Source organism: Populus nigra, chromosome 3 (genome assembly GCF_951802175.1).
Source record: "Populus nigra chromosome 3, ddPopNigr1.1, whole genome shotgun sequence".
In the NCBI taxonomy this organism is placed as follows: Eukaryota; Viridiplantae; Streptophyta; class Magnoliopsida; order Malpighiales; family Salicaceae; genus Populus; species Populus nigra.
This window is the reverse complement of record NC_084854.1, coordinates 23,639,625-23,659,970: the sequence shown is the minus strand read 5'-3', so window position 1 is coordinate 23,659,970 and position 20,346 is coordinate 23,639,625. Positions and strand designations below refer to the sequence as shown.

The 20,346-nt window shown below is 32.9% G+C and overlaps 2 protein-coding genes across 2 annotated transcripts; one reads left to right on the top strand and one right to left on the bottom strand.

Moving 5' to 3' along the window:
• Positions 1 to 177: 177 nt before the first annotated feature.
• Positions 178 to 7,776, bottom strand: LOC133688578 (kinesin-like protein KIN-14L). Its single transcript, XM_062108099.1, has 20 exons — positions 7,595 to 7,776; positions 7,354 to 7,446; positions 7,020 to 7,177; positions 6,692 to 6,838; positions 6,336 to 6,579; positions 6,020 to 6,114; positions 5,866 to 5,937; positions 5,389 to 5,475; positions 4,895 to 4,969; positions 4,550 to 4,631; positions 4,113 to 4,208; positions 3,808 to 3,981; positions 3,617 to 3,723; positions 3,304 to 3,479; positions 2,991 to 3,158; positions 2,640 to 2,890; positions 2,349 to 2,512; positions 1,013 to 1,896; positions 640 to 812; positions 178 to 517 (listed from the first exon to the last, which is right to left on the bottom strand). The coding sequence occupies exons 2-20, from the start codon at positions 7,415 to 7,417 to the stop codon at positions 444 to 446; spliced, it is 3,291 nt and encodes a 1,096-aa protein (XP_061964083.1). The 5' UTR covers positions 7,418 to 7,446; positions 7,595 to 7,776; the 3' UTR covers positions 178 to 443.
• Positions 7,777 to 14,813: 7,037 nt separating this feature from the next.
• Positions 14,814 to 17,860, top strand: LOC133687979 (agamous-like MADS-box protein AGL18). Its single transcript, XM_062107341.1, has 8 exons — positions 14,814 to 15,229; positions 16,298 to 16,379; positions 16,466 to 16,530; positions 16,622 to 16,721; positions 16,833 to 16,874; positions 16,981 to 17,022; positions 17,110 to 17,261; positions 17,569 to 17,860. The coding sequence occupies exons 1-8, from the start codon at positions 15,027 to 15,029 to the stop codon at positions 17,654 to 17,656; spliced, it is 774 nt and encodes a 257-aa protein (XP_061963325.1). The 5' UTR covers positions 14,814 to 15,026; the 3' UTR covers positions 17,657 to 17,860.
• The last annotated feature ends 2,486 nt before the right edge of the window (positions 17,861 to 20,346 follow it).

Below are 20,346 nucleotides of genomic sequence, written 5' to 3'. Positions count from 1 at the left end.
TAAAAATATTTTAAAAAAAAATTAATTTTTTTTAATTTTAAATTATTTTTTTTTTAATATTTGAATATATTTTTTTAATGAAAAGGTCTGGAAAGTGAGCCCTTCTTAAAATTTTCAACCATAGATATACCACACAATAAAATGTAAAAGCAAAAATTGAGGGGAAAAAAACCAGGCTTTGAGAACAAGCATTTCAATTATGAATCAGGTTACACTTCGTTCCCTCTCTGGCATTTTTTTTGGCATGTACATGTAATCCTGACACAGTCTATCAGCAAAACTCTCATTGACATGTAAGTGTGTCTCCCTCCTAACTTGAGATGGCAGTGTGCTTCGAGCCGAAGCATCATTGCTGTCTTCTTCAATTAGCTTGATAGAACAGCCATCAGTGTCAGTTGCACCTTGGCATTCCTTCTAGAGTTTTGTCAATCAGACGTGTTGACCTAAAGCCATCGTTTTGTCAACTTTGTTGAGGGATGGACTGGAGGGGGCGTCTTGGCATTCCTTCTAGGGTCATCTGCATCAACAAAACGGAACGTTACATGAAATGAGGTCCTTCTCTTATTATGGATGATGTTTTTTCTATATACACTTGCAGTGAGGTTGAGCAAATAATGCTCGAGTAGGTTTTACACTTACCAGGTTCAATAGGCTTTCCTCCAAGAGAAGATCTGCGTGATGTTGATGTTTGAACTCCTGTAAGAGATTGCCTTCTTAGAGTCCTGGCATTGGTTGTAAGTGGTGTCTTTAGATCAGTGTCATTGCATATGCCAATGATAGGTGAGAATTCTTCCTTTGAAATCTGCTGATTCCTGTAATTTGAGACATTATGTTACTGCGAAGAAATTTCACTTTCACATTTCAGTGGATAATGATTTCATATTTGACTTGATGAGCTGGTGGTTGAATACAACAATCAAGAATTACCTTCCTAAGTCTGGAATCAACCAATCTTATTAATTACTATAATAGAAATCTGAATCAAATTTTACAAATGTCTGCGCATACACACCTCTTATCGGAGCCGTTAATCAGTTTTCCAATCGTACGAAGGGATTTCCTTATTTGAGATCCTTTTCCATGAGTGCTACGAACAAGATTGGCTGCCTGAGAATCTGTAGAAACACCAAGTTCACTCTGCATCAGAATCTTAACCTCATTTCTGGAAATTACTTGCGGTTCTGGTGTAATTGGTAGCTGAAGAGTTGGAATTTGCGTCCTACTGTTATCTGTTTTGACCATTCTCTTCTGATACAAACTAGTAGGACTTCGAGTATTGAGGCGATAAACTTCAACGGTGGAACTGCCACTAGCAGAATGCCCTAATGGTTTTGACACTGCCTCTGCATTTCTGGAAATTACTTGCGGCTCTGGTGTTATTGGTAGCTGAAGAGTTGGAATTTGCGTCCTACTATTATCTGTTTTGATCGTTCTCTTCTGATACAAACTAGTAGGACTTCGAGAATTATTGAGGCGATAAACTTCCACCGAGGAACTGCCACTAGCAGAATGCCCAAATGGTTTTGACAGTGCCTCTGCATCCTGAATAAAACCATGTTTCTGCAGTGTTACCGAGTCAAAACGTAGGGGCCTGCTTACATCATCTGCTCCTTTTGCCTGGAAATGCTCTTTCTTGTCATAATTTGGCCCTTCCAAGCTTAATCTTTTGGAACGAGTTGGCACAGAAGGGGTTTTTGATGCCTTTCTATCTTCAGTATTCGTGATTTTCTCAGACTTCCTGCTGCTGCCATTCTCAATACTCAGCCTCCGTGCACGTGGAGGAGTTCGCTCAGGCATCACTTTAGGTATCTCACATGGAGATCTTGGGTCCTTCAATTTATTAAACTGCACATTCTTCGCTTCCTTGCTGGCCAATGCTTTCTTGAGGTTCTCAACCTGAAAGTTGTCCGTGTTGAAACTGTTATGTAACCTGATATCCTTGAGTAGAGTTTACATCCATTTGATTTGATAACAAAAGAGAATAGAAAAGGAACATGATCAACAATTGCTCTCAAAGCGTGCAATTTCAGTTCGTAAGGAAAAAATAACAAAAGTAAACTATAGTAGCCTCAATTCAAAGAGGAAGAAGAAGAAGAAAATACAACAGCACCAATAAGTGAGGAAAGAAGCCAACAGTATGATGGAATGTTTTACATTTTGGATATACTTGTGAGAAACAACCAACTGATGGAACAAGTATAGACCATAGTGTTTTTGTTGTCAACAAGATAAGAATCCAAAAAACATCACATAGGCGACTTACTAGCCCACCGTTTGCAGGACTTGTAACAGGGAAAATTGGACCAAAAACAGATTCTGAAATCCAGATAAATAAAATTCAGATTTACCTGATCCTTGAGTTGCATAATCTCACCGCTCTCTTTGTTTGCACGAACAGCACCGAGTTCAATAGTTGATACCCTCTGAGCAAACTTCAAAGTACTGATGGTTTCACCAAAAGAATCTCCTTCTGGACTTAAATGGGCAAACATTAACGTTTTAGCGTGTCCCCCTGAAGTAAAAAACGCCAAGAAAAAAGTAAGTACATGCTAGGAATCAATACCAAATCAGAGAAAACAGTATAGAGAAGCTGGAATTTTTGAGAAACAAGTTCATTTGTCTTATTTGCACATCACAACCTAAGGAATCTTGTAGTAGAAGTGTGAGTTTGCTGTTTCTGTAAGGGATATGAGAATTCTTTTGAGCCAAGGCTGTGATTACATCTCCTAGACAGGAGAGAGACTTGTTAATGTACTGCGCCTCTTTGAGCCTATCTCCAGTAACTTCTGATTTATCCACTCTTTCACTTCCTGCAAGGTCTACCAAATGGAGGCAACTGTGGAGGGTGCTTCCAGATACATCTTTACCATGTACATGAACTGTCAGGATACTGCAGCAACATGTTAAACCACCCTATCAATAAAATGAAACAGATACTTTCATAGTTTCAGATTTCATCCTAGTTTGTATAAATCTACCAGAAAACTGACCTATGGGAACGACTGCTCCGGTTGTTGAGTGCAGTGGAACTGACAACACGATTCGCTTCACCGAGTTTCATCAGATTAAGAACGTCTGCAGTGGACTTCACAGAATGCATTTTAGCATCCGGAAGGCTCAAGCCATTATCACCGGTACAACTCCGAATCTCTAATTTGTGCATGGTTAAGAATACAAAACTTGTTACATATGCATGGTTACTATGAAACGGTAGAGTAACAACCTTGACTCACCTACTATGAATGCTTATTTTGCACTGTTTGTATGATTTTCAAATACAAATAATAGCTAAAAGGATATTTGGTAGCTGTTGAATCTTCTGCAAGAAGGTCTCGTACTTGTTCATTGTAAATTTCAACCATTTGAACTTGAATGCTGTAATTTACGATGTCCTTCCTTTCATTAGACATCTGGAAGAGATCACTCAAAGCTAGATAATTAATCCCCATATCCTTGGTTGACCGGCCTGATGGACCACTCTGTTACCACAAAATATATATGTATCAGCTGGGAGAATATTGGTTATCGTGCAGATAGCTAACATGTAAAGAGAAGAATTCTATGTTTCTATTCAAAAGGGAATAGACTAAAGCCAACTAAGATTAGAAAAACTTACCATGGTATATGTTTTTCCAGATCCAGTTTGACCATAAGCGAAAATGCATACATTATAACCATCCATCACAGACCTGATCAGTGGTTGAGTGTCCATAAATACCTCATCTGGAAATCAAGAGGCAATATGCAAAATCATCAGATTCAATACATAAGCTGCACTGGAAAAAAGTTGCTATTAGATAATAGTACCTTGAGTGGCAGTAGGTCCAAACACCCGGTTAAACTGAAAAACTTTCTTTCCATCCTTTTGGGGCTTTAGTGGATCCGAAATCACTAGCGAACCGTCATCTCCAAAATAATCAATAACATTGCTTGTTCTATCACCGAAAGCAGGCCTGATTCTGCAGTAAACTCGGATATTTCCTGTGGGAAATAATAATTGGAACAGATCAGGATATTGAACATCAGTCGCTCATAATAAAAATTAACATTTTAAAGATTGTAACAAGATTCGGGAAATAAGTTAAATTCATGTTTTGTAACAGCAAGCTAACCTTTCAAATCCTGAACCATGTTGTACAAGTTCCTGTTCTCTTTCAATACCCTATGGTATCCAAGAGCTGCAGTAGACATCTCTTGTACTTGAATTCCTGATCCGTATCAATTACAAGAGCATTTAGCTTGCAATTCTTTTTGTACAAATGTGAATGATATTGATGTGTCTAGAGATTGGTATTTACAGGAAAAATGATATTTGACATCTAAGTTATGAGATTGTCAACAAGCTGAGCTCGTCATAATATCTCATGGAGCTTCCAAGATATCACAATTAATAATGGAGTCGAGTCTGAAGAACAGAAATCTAAGACAGATAGCATTAATCGTAGCAGTGAAGATATTTAATTACACACTTTGAGAAAGGGATGGTGACACTGTCAAAGTTAATGCATGGTTATTCTCGTACAATAAGTTATTTATAAAAGTAATATACCGAGTTCTCTCAAATCTGTCTGCAGTTGTGACTGTAGGCCCTGGAACTCCCTTTTTGTCAACGTCAACAAGGCCTTTATATCCTGGAAAAAAAAACAACCAAAAGAATTCAGAAAAAGTCTAATCCTCTAAAGTTTAAACAAAATTGTCAGCTTGATAAATGAGACTGAGGCCATTTTGTTTCTTCACATCTATCCTAATTAAACAAACTTTCTAGCCAAATTTTCTTAAGTGATTTTATGTCACTTGAGTAATAGCCTTTTACATGTCAAAACAAAACAATTACTGCTGCACTGCTACCTTTCAATCCACGTAGAGGAGAGGAGAATAACATATAGGTACTAACCAGAAGTTCTTTTTCTTGCATTTGAATTAATTGTCTGTGGTTGCAGTTGCCCTTTCTTAAGCAAGCTTGGCAACACTGTAAAACATGAGTCACAGGCACACCAGAATATATCGTCAGAGACTAATGGTTTGAATCATGAACGAAGAAAACAGATGTAATTTCATCAAGGTAAGGTAATTGCAAATCCAATTAGAATGTTAACAACCAAGAAAAAATACGTAAACAAAAAAAAAATATTTTTAATCAACGTGCACTTATGATATGCTAACAGCAAATTAACTTTTTTCTTTTACTGTGAGAATCAACAGATTGAAGATGATCGCAAGACATGTATAGAGCAGCAACGATGACACTTAAAATCTTCAAATTGTATATTCCATGGCCAGAGGAGAAAGAGAAAAAATATTAAAGAAGTTGATGGAACTTTAACACAATTACAGCTTTCTACATGCTTATCTATCGACTACATTTGTAATAAACTATAAAAAACTCACCTTAGAATCTCCTGGTTCAGACGAATCCTCCTTAGGCTTTATTGATGAATGAGCAGGTAAGCTACCACCTTTAGCTGTTGATTTCAACTGTTTGGACCAGAAGATGTAGAACATGTTCATAATAACTTCATATATGAAAACACAGTTCAATAAAGAAAGATTCGACAGGAAACGTGTAAGCGCTACTATCTTGTAACCAAAAGATTTCCACTTAAACATGCGATTAGAAATGGTGGCGAGATGATGCTTATATCTTTATAAATAGGTAAAAAAGTCAAATTATTTGGGAGGGTAAATCTAGGTATTTCTAAGGATTTGCACTTTTTGCGCTAGACTAAGCATTCTCATGTAACTCAGATGCTCCTGGCTAACTATTAAACAGTGAATATCCTCAAATCAGGGGTGCTTTTTTACTAGGAAATCTTTTTGCATGCAGGGAGCAACCGTAGAGGATTGTGTTGATTTAAATAAACTAACCTCTGGGAACTTGTTTTGAAGCTTATCCCCTAAACAGCTTAACAGGATATCACTGAACAACTTCATTGGATCCTGTAGCATTAGAAAAACATTGATCAGAACAATATGCCCTATATAACAGTAAATTGCATACGTCATATAGATTGATCATTACCATGTTGTTGCCAGTACGGAGGGACATGAGAAAGTTGCTATCCATGTTTTCCTTGGTATCAGCCATATGCTCAGCCAGTTTCTTGGCAATTAAATCTGCAAAAAATCCAATACATCACATCAAAGAGGGGAAGGATATACCAAGAAAAAGCAAAAACCATAGTACATGCTATGACTTACAGTTTCTGTTTAGCAGGTGTTTTGTATTCAAGTGATATAACACCATGAGATGTCTTGCTTCATTTATTACAACTACTAAAAAACTTTGAATGTATGCCAGAGATGTCGACTTGTGCAGGGAAAGAGAGAGCTAATACCTTCAATTTTCTTCAATTCTGAACCTGTTGGTGGCTCTTTTTCACAGGCCGCAGACATGTCCAAACGCCTACATGAGTCTGATGAGATGGGTTGAGAATTGTTCCTGATAGCAGAATGAATAACCATAGGAGATCTAGCAGGCTTATAGAATCCATTAGGGTTCATCTGCTTGTACTCATGGTATGATTTAAGCGCTAAGATGCAATCAACCACATTAGTCCCCGACCCCGCTTCCAAAGAATCCTTTCAAGATTAAATCGAAAAACTCATTAGTCAATTGTTGGTGCTAACATTCATATATAAATACACTTGCAAATGCTTATACAATCAGACACGTAAATAAAGCCAAATCTACCCTTTCAAGATCAGAAGCTTCGAAGGCAGGCAGCCTCAACTCTTCAACAGCCACCAGAAAATTCTTTACATTCTCAAAATACTGATAGGCTGGTAATGGCTGGGATTCTCGGGTTAATGGTAGTAAAGGTGCGTGAATCTCCACCACCTTGATATAATTTTCAAAGCAAACAATTAAAACACTGAAATCACTAAAAATCTAGACCAGCTCTATGGTCAAAACAAAGAAAAAAAAGCTTTGTTAAAGAGACTATTTTCACATTTCATTGGGACTTTTAGCCAAATTTTCCTAATAATGATAAATGAATTAGAACTAGCAGTGAAAGTACCTTAGGCACTGCCCCTGGATGAACTTTATTTATAGCATTGCAAAGAACCAAGCCATTTCTCAAGCGAGAAATGAACTCTTTCTCTGATGGATTGTTTGATATGCCTATTGGACCCATGAGATTTTCAAGCCATGAAGCCGCTTGATATCTTCGCCATGCTGCAAATAAAAACAATAACATTAAAGATTATCACCATATTCTTCAAAAATTAACAATTGTATAAGATTTGATTTTTACTGTAATAGAAACTAAAAATCATAAACACTATGTTTTCTCGGAACCAAACAAATGGGTAAAGTAGAAACAAGAAAGAGATAGTAAACAATAATCAAACCTGCTTCTTCAGCTTTTCTTGAAGCCAATATATCATATAATTCAGTTCCTGAAGAATCCTCCATTAACACCAACAAAAAGACCCTTCTTGTTCCTTAAAGAAAACAATCAAAACAAACTACAGTAATTAGAAAACCAAAACCCCACATTTAAAGAACAAAAACCCATTTTACATTCATCTGCAAAAAAAAAAAAACCACAGTAACCAATGAAACAGACATTGATGTTCAAGAAGAACCTACTTGTTTCACTTTTTTGGGTACCTTTCACTGCTTAGAAAGCCTAAAAGAATCCAAGAAGTGAAGAGAGAGAACGAGGGAGAAATTTAGAGAGAGAGAGGATCAGAGAATGCTATCAAAGTTTGGTTCTTTCTCTCTTGGAAATGAGAAACTAAGCAAAATTTTGCTTCTTTTGTTTATAGTTTGGTGTGGAGTGAGGTTCGGATCGGAACCTAGGGCTTTGAAATCGTAACGTTAACTGGTGGTTCTTTTGAATTCAAATCTGCAGAGGGAACAACGTGCAAGCATTTCGACCGTCGAGTTTGTCAAGAAGGTAATCAAATCAAACGGTTCATCGTGACAGATCTATGGTTCAAAGTCTATATTGTGGAGAGTGAAGTGCACGCTTGATTGGGTATGATAGCGAGTAAACCACACACCTTGTATGCGCGTGGTATGAAGTGGGATAATTAGCTGTTTTCACTTTTGTAGCAAAAGCTTAGGGATTTGCTACTTTATGCAAAGGTAAAATTGGAGATCTGGCGCTTGATGATGTGATTTGTTTCCTAATTTGCATTATCATTTGAATGATTTCTGTGTTTTATTTTTAGAAATTATTTCAAAATTTAATTCGAAGCTTGGTGACCATGCCGTAAATTCAAAGGTTGTTGAGGATCATGGGAGATATGATGTTAACTTCCGTCAAATTTATTTATTTTTCAAAATGGAGAAATTAAAGTTTTTTATTTTCCCTCATGAGTTGTTTTTTTACAGCCTGGTGATTATGGAGTAATTTTATGGGGATGAGGAATAATTAGTTGCATGATATCATTTATTTAAAAAGATAAAGAAAAGAAATAAATTCTATTTTTATCATTTGTTTTTGTATTTGTTTTTTGTTTCAAATGGGATCCCAATAAACAGCTAATATAATATCACAATATATTTTTTATACACTATAATTTTTTTCATAATTATGTTTCTTGGTCATGAGAATTTGGTTAATTTTAATAATTTATGAAGTTAGTAATGATTGGTTTCAAATTTGTAGGCATCTTTAAGGGGAAAAAATGACTCACGTTAATCGACAGTAATTAAAAAAAAAAACTCTTACCATTCTAAAAGTTTTCTCTCTCTCTCTCTCTCTCTCTTCTTCTTCTTCTTGTTTTCCTTTTCTTTTTCAATACCTAGCTCTTCCTCTTCTTCTATCTATTTTATTGAATTAGAGAGGCATTTTATACTATAAAATGTTTGGGGATAATAAAAACTAAGAAAATGATGTACACACAACGGATCTAGTACCTATCATTAGAACTTGTTTGGAAGTGTGGTTGTGATTGCTTTTCAAAGTATTTTTCATGTCGAAATGTATCAAAATAATAATTTTTTTATTTTTTAAAAATTATTTTTGAGATCAATGCATTAAAATTATCCAAAACATATAAAAAAATTATTTTTTAGCAAAAACAAAATTGAATTTTTGACGAACATGGTTTGCACCACATTCCCAAATAGAATCTAAAAAAAAAAGAAGCTTTTATAGAGGTATTAAACGATTTGTTTTATATGAAAAAAAAAAACAAATTGTCATGTAAATATGAAATTTTTTTTAGCAAAAATCATTGCATAGATTTTTTTTTGGCAAGTATAAGTCATTTTTCTTGGTTTTGTCATTAGGTATTTTTTTAATTTACTTTTTTTTTCTCAGTTAAAGAGACGTAATTTGTGCTATAAAACAATCTAGATTCACAATGAATTACTTTGTTACAATCTAGATATTTCAAAAAGGTTGCCATATTTTAATCACAGTTTTATCCATACAAAACATGATTCGACCAGTCAAATGAAGTTTTTGTGATGAAAGTTTTATACTATACTAACCAAATTATCTACAATTAATGTTTTAAAATAATTCTCAACAAATAAATAATGTTTAAAAAACAACCCAAAAACTTCAAAATATTTTTTTTTATTTTGCTTCTGAGACATTTTAAAAAAAAGTGTTTATGAGAAACTAACACAATATTTTTTAAAATCTACACAAAGTGACAATATCTCTTTCCTTAAAATTCTTATAATAGATGCAAAACATTTTTTCCGCCTCTAGGATTATCAGAAACATACTCCTAAACCAAATTTGCTTGATTTTAATCCATATTTTTAATGACTTATATAAGCGTATTTTAAAGGCATCTTTTACCTCTAAATTATTACAAATAAATAAATAAATAAATAAAAGGGCTTAACCTTTTCCAGTAGTAGGTGAGGAGGAGAAAAATTGGGGATTCAAGTAGTGTGTTGACCACCTTGTCCTTTTAATATATTGAATAATTGCCTTGGTTTAGGGGGTAAAGTTGTCTTTTTCAAAAGATCAAAATGTCATTTGTCAATTGATCGGGGTAATTTAATAAATTTATATTTATATATATAAAATGAAATTACTTTGTCACCCTTGAAAGTTAAAAAAAATAGGCTTTTTGTCCAGGGTTTTTGTGTATTTTTAACTTTATTTACAAAGTTAAAGGACAATGATACCTTAAAAGCTTAAAAGTTTTGGTCTTGTAGAGAGGGGGTTTTATCTTTTTATATTTTTTCTATAGTAAAATGAAATGTCTAGCTTTTAACTTTAAAAAATCTAAGTATGGCAAAGGAGGACATTTTCATCTTTGCCACATGTTTTTTTTTATCCTGTAATATTATGATGCTCTTAGGTTTTTTTAGTAATTCTAATTATTAAAATATTAATAAATTATTATAAAAGGCTACACACGCGTCAACGCCCCATCATTCCTCGCCAAACAGGTGGCACATGGGATGTACTATAATGGCCAAAATCCAACAACCATCACTGTCATGTCATCTGACGTGTCAAGTTTAGGTGGTGGCATAACTATTGGTGTGGTGCGTTTGACATGGTTAGTGGCAGTTCGACGATGATGAAAGTTTTTTCTCTACCCCTTCTTTTCTCTCTATTGTATATTGATTTTCATGTCGAGCCTTTAAAAAATCATATGTGTCCTCCGGTTCGTATTTGTTTAAAAGTTGGTTTTTATTCTTTTTATTTTTATTTGTTTTTATTTTAAGGCTTCTTGAAATTTTTTTTCGTTTCAATTTCATTCCTTTATATTTTATTTCATATAATTTTTTTTAATTTAATTTGGTCATTATTCTTTTGATTGCTATTATTTTATCTTTTACATTATTATTTTTTATTTCATCCTTTAAATTTAATTTAATTTTTTTTGTTTCCAATTTTGTTCCCCGTTTTTTTATTGCATTTTTTTAATCCTTTTCTTCATTTATTTTTTTAATTTAATCCCTAATTATTATTTTTAATTATTTTTTGTGTGTGATTGAGTCATCATTGTTTTTTATTTTATTTTATAATTTTTTTATGATTGAGAATTTTGTTCCGTTATTTTTTCGTGTTTGTTTTTCACAATCATGACCTAGTTCACCAGTTTCGATAATTAGCCCAGTTTAAGTTTTTTTTTTTAAATTCTTTTTAAAATTTCTTTTTTTTTTCTATTTTCATCATTCAACATTAATTTATTGGGGTTTGAGCTTCATGATTTGTTCTGAATTCTTTTTTATAAGGTTATCTCTATCTCATATCTCGGGTTGCAGGTAATTAAAGTTAAGCTGAGTTGACTCGGGTTTTTTTGGTTTGATCTTTCGGTATTGTTTTTCACTTTCGAGGGGACTTTTCTAACTTTTTTAGAGCAACACGGGTTGCCTCAGGGTTTTTTTTTGTTTTTGTTGGATCTACCTTTTTTTGAATGATTTTTTAAATTAGATTAAATTAATTTATTTCATCATTCATCATTAAATTGGTTTGATATTGCTTCGGCTTTTTTGGTGCTTTTTGTTAGATCTTGCTCTTTTAACAAGAATTTTTTAAAATAAATTAACTTATATCACTCTTAAATGTTGACTTTGTTTTATATTGAACTTCTTAGTTGAGTCTAGATTGGAATTTAATATCTTGCAACTTCAAGAGATTAACCTGAATTTAGAAGGTTCACCCAGATTTGCTTGGTTTTTTCCCATTTTACTAGCTTATTTTTTTCAGTTTCATCATCAAATATTTTTTTACTTTTGTTTTTCCAATTCCTATGGGATTTTCCATTTATTTTTTTAAAAAACAAGTATTACCTAGAGGGTTTTTTTTTTTTAGCTCTGTTCAATTTAGTTTTTTTATGAGAATTTTTGCTTTTGAATTAAATATAAGCATCAAATGTTTTTTTGTCCTCTGTTCCAATTACTTTTGAGACCTGGGCTAGCCTATGCCCCGGGTTCCTTAGGTAATAAGTCAACTCGTTAGGTCAAGCATTTTAAGCATTAAATGGTGTATTTTGATTTTGATTTTTTTAATTTTTTCAAATATAGTTCTCACTCACTTGATTTATTTTTTGTTTTGGATTCTTTTGTGAATTTGTAGACTTAGAAATTTTTAATTTAGCCCATCATTTCAATATTTGATGGTATTTTATGTTTTGGCCCTCAATGTTTTGGTTTTAAATATTTATTCTTGGTATCTTTATCAAAATTTAATTTGTTTTTTATTTCATCATCGGATCCATAATTTTGACTTTTTTTTGTTCATTGATTTTTTTTTCAATTTTATCTTTCATCATTTGGATTCTTAGGGATTGACGGTCGATATTTTTTTTTCTGTTCTCTTTCTTTGACGTGGAGCTGTTAATTTTTTTTTCATTTTTTAAAATACACTTACAACATGTTGTCATTATTTTTAAGCTTTAAAAAAATCTGGCTAGCTCGCATCAAAGCGCGAACAAGTTATCTAGTACAAAAAACTAAATGGCCTCAATGATTTAACAAAATTTACTATGAATTAGAACAATAAAAATATCATTTTCCCTTACTTGAAAAACTCAACACATGGTCTTAGAGGTATAAATGTATTTTCATTGGGGTTTATTTGTCATTTTCATATTTATTAGGGTTAAATACGTTCTTCTGCATTTTACATGAACAATTTAATAACTAACATACCTTTAGAAGTTAAAAAAATAAATAAAGCCGACTATAAGGATATTTTAGTATTTTTCACCTTTCAATGCACAATTAAATGATCATATTGCCCTTGCATTTCTAAAAAATAAAACTCATGGTTAGGTCTATTTGGGTATTATCTATATGTTTTTTTTTATATTTTCAATTGAAAAGAGGGACAATTAGGTCTTTAAATAAATATGAAATATAAAAAAATGAAAAGTTGTTGGCGTGTGCACGCATTAGCAGGTGGGAGGCAATTGCGCTGTTTGGGTGGTGCGTGCAACACCTCTCGATGTTCAAATGTCATCGCCAACGACGGTGTTGAAAGCAGAGAGTTGTCCTCTACATGGTGGTTTGATGCGTGTCAACAACAAATGTATGGTTGGTCTCCGGTGAACATTTTTTTTCCTCACTCTTTTCTCTTTCCAACCTTGATTTTTGTGTCGGCCTGCTAAAAATCAAATTCTTTGGTTGTTGTTAACTTCAATTTGGTCTTCATTCTTGTGATTGTTATATGCTTTGTTTTTAATGCTTTTTGAAGTTTCTTTTATTTTTGATTTCATCCCATACATTTTAGTTAATTTAATTTTTTTTATTCAATTTGATCATCGTTCTGTTGATTGATTCTTTTTTAATCATTTTCTTGATTTGTTTTTTGTTTCAATTTCATTCCCGAATATTTTATTTTATTTAATTTTTTATTTGACCAATTGTCCTCATTCTTTTTATTGCCATTTTTTTATCCATTTTGAAACTTATTTTATTTTCTAATTTAGTCCTTGATTATTTTCTTTGATTTGGTTTTTATACTAGGATTGATCCCATGACTCGGGCCACTGATTTCGAAGATTATTTCAATTTAACATCAGTCTTTTTTAGGTCATTTTTATTTTTTTCTTGCAATTGTTAATTTTTTTGTGGGGTTATCCCAATCTTATATCTCTGGTTGCGGGATAGTGGAGTTAACCTAAGTTTACTTAAGTTTTTTTTTTCTTTTTGATTTTTTTTAATTTTATCATTTGACATTAGGTTATTGAGCCTTAAACTTTGTTATTTTTTTTTGTTTTTCTTTATGTGGGTTTATCTCGAGTCGTGGGTTGGTGAAGTTTACTAGAGTTGAATCTGGTTTTTTACTACTCTTTTACTCATTTAACTTTGGTTTCTTTTTAATAATTAAATGAATAATACTTTTTAATAATTAAAATAACTTTCTTATTTTTAATTATAATACTTTTAGTTTTTCATTTAGTTCACAAGGTAAAACGAAACGCCAACATTAAAAAATGTAATTATCAAGAACTTTTTTTTCACCCCTACACTAGCAAAAAAACATAAAAAGTATTTCTAATAAAAAATCTATTGTAATTAATTAAAATAATATTTCCATGAATTTTCTCACCTTGTAAACTAAATAAAGAATGTTTGAAAAAAGAAATAAAAGAAATAAGCAAAGTATTTTCATCAAATATATACAATAGCAATTCACAATACATCTTGTACGTTAGTTTTTCTTTCTTCTATTTATTTTCACTGAAAAAAAATTCACTACTTTTCTTTCAATTAATCAATTGGTATTATGATTAAAAAAGATCTCTAGAGATTTATTTTATTTGTTTAAATGCAATGATCTCTAGAGTTCCAACACATACTGCACAGACCACTTTAATTCAAATTTTACATCTAAATAAAATCACTATATATATAGTTAAATCTCAGTAAATTAATACAATGGAACCAAGGAGATTTATTTAAACTTGGGATCGAATAAAAATATAATTTAATCAAAATTATTAATTTATCAAGATTATACTGTGCTAAAATTAGAATGCCTCTGATATAAACTTTCCATTAAACCCTAAATAATTAATATATATATAGATAGAGCAGAACACAATCTTTGCAACACAACAGGTTAGGACAACTTCCCATATTAATCCAGCAGGAAAGCCAAAAAAGAGATATAAAAACCTTCCCTATTAAGGTTCCCTATGTATAGTAATATCCATTATTATTCATTGAGAGTTTTATCTTCTTAAAAATAAACTGTTCCATTTTACAATACTACAAATACTAATCTCATTGGTCCACTGATTTTCATTTTTTAGGGTTTCCATGTTGGCATCAAACACCCATTTACCAAAAATTCTAAAAGAGGTAAATAACCACCTCATAAGTAATTAAAAGTTAACCAAAATTGGATAATTGCTACATATAGTATCCTATCTGTCACCTTTCCTACGAGTATACTAATTCTGGTCACACTTTCCTTCATTAGTCCTTCACAATCCTTATCAATTCAAGCAACATAGTTATTGTAAATCAAGATTTGGTTTCCTCTTCTCTCTTTATATATTCAAACACACATCTGTTGTTTCATATTCTTGTTGGTTGCACAGAGTTCTGGGTTGGAGGAGACTAGGAGAGACCATTAGCATACATGACTGAAGAGAGGAAAAAAATGGGGAGAGGGAAGATTGAGATAAAGAGGATAGAAAACTTGAATAGCAGGCAAGTCACCTTCTCCAAACGCAGGAATGGGTTGCTGAAGAAAGCTAGAGAATTATCAGTTTTGTGTGATGCTGAGGTTGCTGTCATAGTCTTCTCTAGCACAGGAAAGCTTTATGAATTTTCAAGCACAAGGTATGTTATGCTTTTCCTTTTTTTATAGAATTACCATGTGATCTGAATCTAAAATCGTTTTACTTGTTTTAACAGAGTCAAGATTTGATATCATGTAAAGGGGTTTTCCCTATCTTCCTTTCTTGTTTTGTTCTTGATCTCTTGTGCATCGCATCCATGGCAGCTGCTGTGTTTTTTGAATTTTTGATGGCCAGGTCTTGGTGAAACTCGTGTCCAAGTGACTTGTGACTTAAAAGGCAGAGCAAGTCAATGGGCCACTGAATACAAAATTATAAAACATAAATTCAAAAGTAAAGGGGCCATCGAGAGATGAAGGGGATGGCTTCTAGGATATATAGATAAATCGAGGTTGTTCAAACAGGATATTAACACAAACCCTAGAAAATTAACAATTGGAAGCTACTTCAGTTTTTTTTTTTCTTTCCCCCTTTCCTTTCATCTCTTTTTTGGATAGTAAAGTTGCATGGAAAGAAAAGGAATAGTACTTCTCAGGGTAAAAATAAAAGTTATAACCATATCAAATAATAAGTGATCCAGTTATAAAAATTCGAGACTAAATGATTTACTCATCTGTAATTTTAGGTTTGAACCATATAATCGTTAATATGATAGTTATTGAACATGGTCATTAACTTTAGGATCCGTAAAATTAATCTAGGTACATGCAAGCTAACTCGAATACTCATATTAATAAAATAAAATAAAAAGATGATAAAGAAAACTTTAAGTTATTCCTATTTTTAAAGGTTACAAATAAAACTTCAAGTTGTTCGGCGTGCCATTGGTTTTGGGCTAGAGTTGGATAGATGGTGGTGTTTTTGGGCCATTTTCAGAAGCCTGGAACTGGTTCAAGAGAGTGAACTAAATCATTGATAAGCCTTGCATAAGAGCCCTATTTCCTATAAGCTATGTAGCGCATAGATTTTAACATTGCTATGCCAGTCAATGTGTGTAATTAGCAGATTTCCACACATACCAATAGAGAAAATTTTCAGTAATGCACGTGTTGAATAACAAGGAAGAGCAAATTAATTCTTATCACAATCTCTTTCAATTCTTGAATTGCAGCATGGAACACACACTTTCAAGATATGGCAGTGGCCTGGATTTGGATTATAGTGGCCATCCTTCTGATGACCATGGGGCAGAGGTATGCTACAGTTAAAAACAGTATCTTATTGTCAGTTTATCTCCAAACTATATTAAATAAGCGCTTAACAATCTTTGTGAAAACAGCATTCAAATAGTGCGGAGGTTAATGCAGTGAAAAATGAACTCTCAAAGTTACGGTTGACATGCTTGTAAGTCATCATGAATTGATCTCAATTCCAGGCTAAATTTTTCTTCAGAATCGAGAATTCTATTTTGATGCCGCCCTTATGATTCTTGCAGGCAGATGATGGGTCAACAACTTGATGGCTTGAGTTTCAAGGAGCTGCAACACCTAGAACATCAATTAAGTGCAGGAATTCTGTCTGTTAAGGACAAGAAGGTAAACAAATTCTATAATGAGCAGCTTCTCTTTGTATTTGATCATATCCTGCTGAGACTTTGCCGAAACTTTGCTTTCGAATGCCTTGTAACTCATTGTTAATTGTTACAGGAACAAATGCTGATGGATCAGCTTAAGAAATCCAAAATGCAGGTAAAGAAGGCATTTCATTATAACTTGCATGCCCTTGTCAACGTACCTATCCCTTTCCAATTAAGTATCTTTGATACAAATTTTTTTTTTCTGCTTTTATTTTCAGGAGCAAAAGGCCACTCTAGAGAACGAATCTCTGCGTAAACAGGTTCGATCATGTACAGTTTCGATAATTTTTTTAAGTGTCAATCTTCATGATTGATTAATTGTTTCTTTTGTCTCCAAATGTACATAGATTGAGGAACTCAAACGAGGATCCCGGCCAAAGTCTGCTTTCCTGGAATTAAGTCCTTTGGACAGGAGATTTGCCGTAGCAAGTTCGAAACCTGATAGTAATCGCAAACCACAGGAAGAAGAAGATCTTTCCGACACTTCATTGCACTTGGGGTATAAACCTATTTACACACGCTTGGGTTTAATTTCCTGTAATCCATGCTTAAAGAAATCTCCTAGTTTTCTATCATCCTATAATTGTTTAGTTGCAGAAAAACAGAAGACACGAAAACTTAGCTATTTTGAGATTCAGCTAAATGTAGAATTACAGAGATTCTAGGTTTAAGAGGCAATTAACAAGCTGCAAGATGCACATATAAAATTTTATACTTGGTTGGACAATTCTGCTTCCTAGCATAATGCAAATGAATATTTTTCTTTTTTTTTTACAAGATTCTCATACTTTTCTCTGTTTTCTCAGGTTGTCATCTGATGTTTGTCACAAGAGGAAAGCTGGCAAGATTGAATCTGTCTCCAATGATTCAGGAAGTCAGGTGGCTTCAGGGTGATGAAGCATGACATAGATCCTCTTATAATAGGAGGGTTTGTACTAGTTTAGTTGATGAAATTTTTGAGTAAATTTTCAGTCACAGACAGATGTTTTTGGTATATCAGTAGTTTTAACTAGATTTTCAGAGATAACACCCAATGTCTGGCACACAGTTTATAAATTGCTATATGAATAATGCTAATCTTTTCCGAATTCACTGATGAATTTTCAACGGTTGATTTGTGCGGTCAACAAGAAGTGAAATCCATCTATTCAATGGACTAGATTTTTCAAAAAAATGATTTCAGAATGATGAAACAAGTCTTTACCAAAAAACACCGGATCAAAAAAGATTTATGGATATAAATTTTCAGGAAAACAAACAATGTTCTAGTAAAGATGCTTTGGGCTTGGTAGTGTGTTAAGTCCCGACATACTGGGCTTGACATATGCCAAGTCTTGAGCACGCCTAAAGAAATGGGGATCCTCCCTTGGGTGTGCCCAATGTGAGAGGATAATCGTTATTTTAGGCGTGCCAAGAAAGGATAATCGTTACCTTAGACTTAGCTAACTGTCAAATCTAGGTATCTTGGGTTTAACATGTTTGTTAGATCCATGTTATCTTATATTTGACTGATTACTAAGTCCAAGTGTTTCAGGTTTGACATGTTCGCCAGACCCACAACATTACCTTATTTTCTTGGGCGTGCCAAAAAATAATGGTCATTCTCTTAGGCGTGCCAAAGAAAGATGGTCGTTACCTTAGACCTGTTAGAATGTCAAGTCCAAGTGCCTCAAGTCTATTATTTTTGTTAAACCCATATTATCATGGACTTGACTGATTACTAAGTCCAAGTTTAAAAACCTTGGATCTGTCATATTCACTAGACCCACATTATCTCATTCCCTTGGGCATGCTAAGGGAGGATGATTATTTCTTTGAACTTGCCAAACTATCAAGTCCAAGTGTCTTGGATCAAACATATTTATCATACCTATATTATCTTGAACTTGAGTACTTGCTCATAAGATATCTGAATTTTTTAGAACATCATCAATAACCAATTTCTATATAAGCAACCAGGATTTAGGTATTTCAAAGGATTTTTTTTATCATCAAAATCATTGAATTAATGGCCAAGCAAGAACTTCATGTGAGGAGGGATGTTAAAAAAAAATTATCCACGTAAGAAATATACTGCTAATTTTTTTTATAATTATGTTTGAAATAAAAATATTGTATAAAATTCAAGTAAGCTATTTTATTGTTAAAGTTAATTAAAACTAAGTTTTTGAACCTAGGAATATTCATAAAATGAAATTATTCTACTGCAAAATCATGTAGTAACTAATAGCCAATAACATGGCTAACAAAAAAGGCTTTTAAAGAGAGATCTTTGATTGTCTATAAGGAGTGTTTGGCTCTGCGTCAGCTTCTGTGTTTTTTTGTCAAACTCAATAACATAATGTTTGGTTATCTTCAGCAGCTGTGTTTTGGCCATGGAACCCTTGAAAATTTGATGTTTCACTTGCGGTTTTGCGCAAGCAATTTTTTCATGCTTCTTGCTGTGTTTTTTTAAAGTGAAGAGCTGCACTCTTCACTGTTCACATAAGTGAACAGTGGAGAGTGCAACTCCACTGTTCACGTGAACATATTAAGTTAGGTTTGATAACACAAGAAAAAAATTCTTCTTACTCTTAATATTTTTTTTATTTTAAAATTTTTATCCGAACCCTAGCGGAATAAGTGGCATTTTACTAGTTTTCTACTAATTTTAATCTAGAAATCAATTCTAAACTAGCGTCAACTTCTTCTTGAAGGCACCGTTTGAGAATGTGGTGCAAATCGTGTCCCACAAAAATTTAATTTTTTTTTGCTAAAAAATATATATTTTTATATGTTTTAGATCGTTTTGATGCGTTGATCTTAAAAATAATTTTTTTAAAATAAAAAATATTATTTTGATATATTTTAACATGAAAAATATTTTAAAAAATAATTACAATCACACTCTCAAACAGAGTTAAATAAGAGGACATTACATATAAAATGCCAGAGAGCAAGACAATGCCCAGTTTTCCAATAGAATTGGTCACTTGAGAATAGAGCACACATAAAATGTTGTAGGTCCTTTTCTATCCATTAAAAAAACACCCTAAATAATCTTTAACATTATATTTTGGTGGTTAATTAATAAAATCCAAACCATAATTTATTAAAGTAAGACACGGGATTCTTTGTTATGAAAACCAATCCTAGACTCCCCCATCCCTTCTAGAATAATTAATTAATTAATTAATTAATGGTGATGTTAAATTGAAGAAGACATGTTATGCATGCATTATATATGAAAAGGAAAGAAATGTCAGCTACTGGTGCCACTATTGGCCAAGTGGCGTGCGCAAAATTGTCATTGATCATAGGGCAGCCCTCTATGATGCATGGGTTAGGCCACCAATGAGATTAGTCATATAATTAATTAAATAGAGCATGGAAAAGGTTGGAACCGTCCAAAATGTTTATTTTTAAATATGAATAAAGTAATTAATGATGGTTTATATGTTATATAAAGCCGTATTAATCTGTGTTTTGTACAAGAGATTCCAAAGGGGGGGAAAAAGAATTATGCATAGTTTATTTAGTGGCTTTCCAAGGGACGGGGACAAAGTGGCCTCTCACAAACATAATCTTGTATTGACCTTCAACAT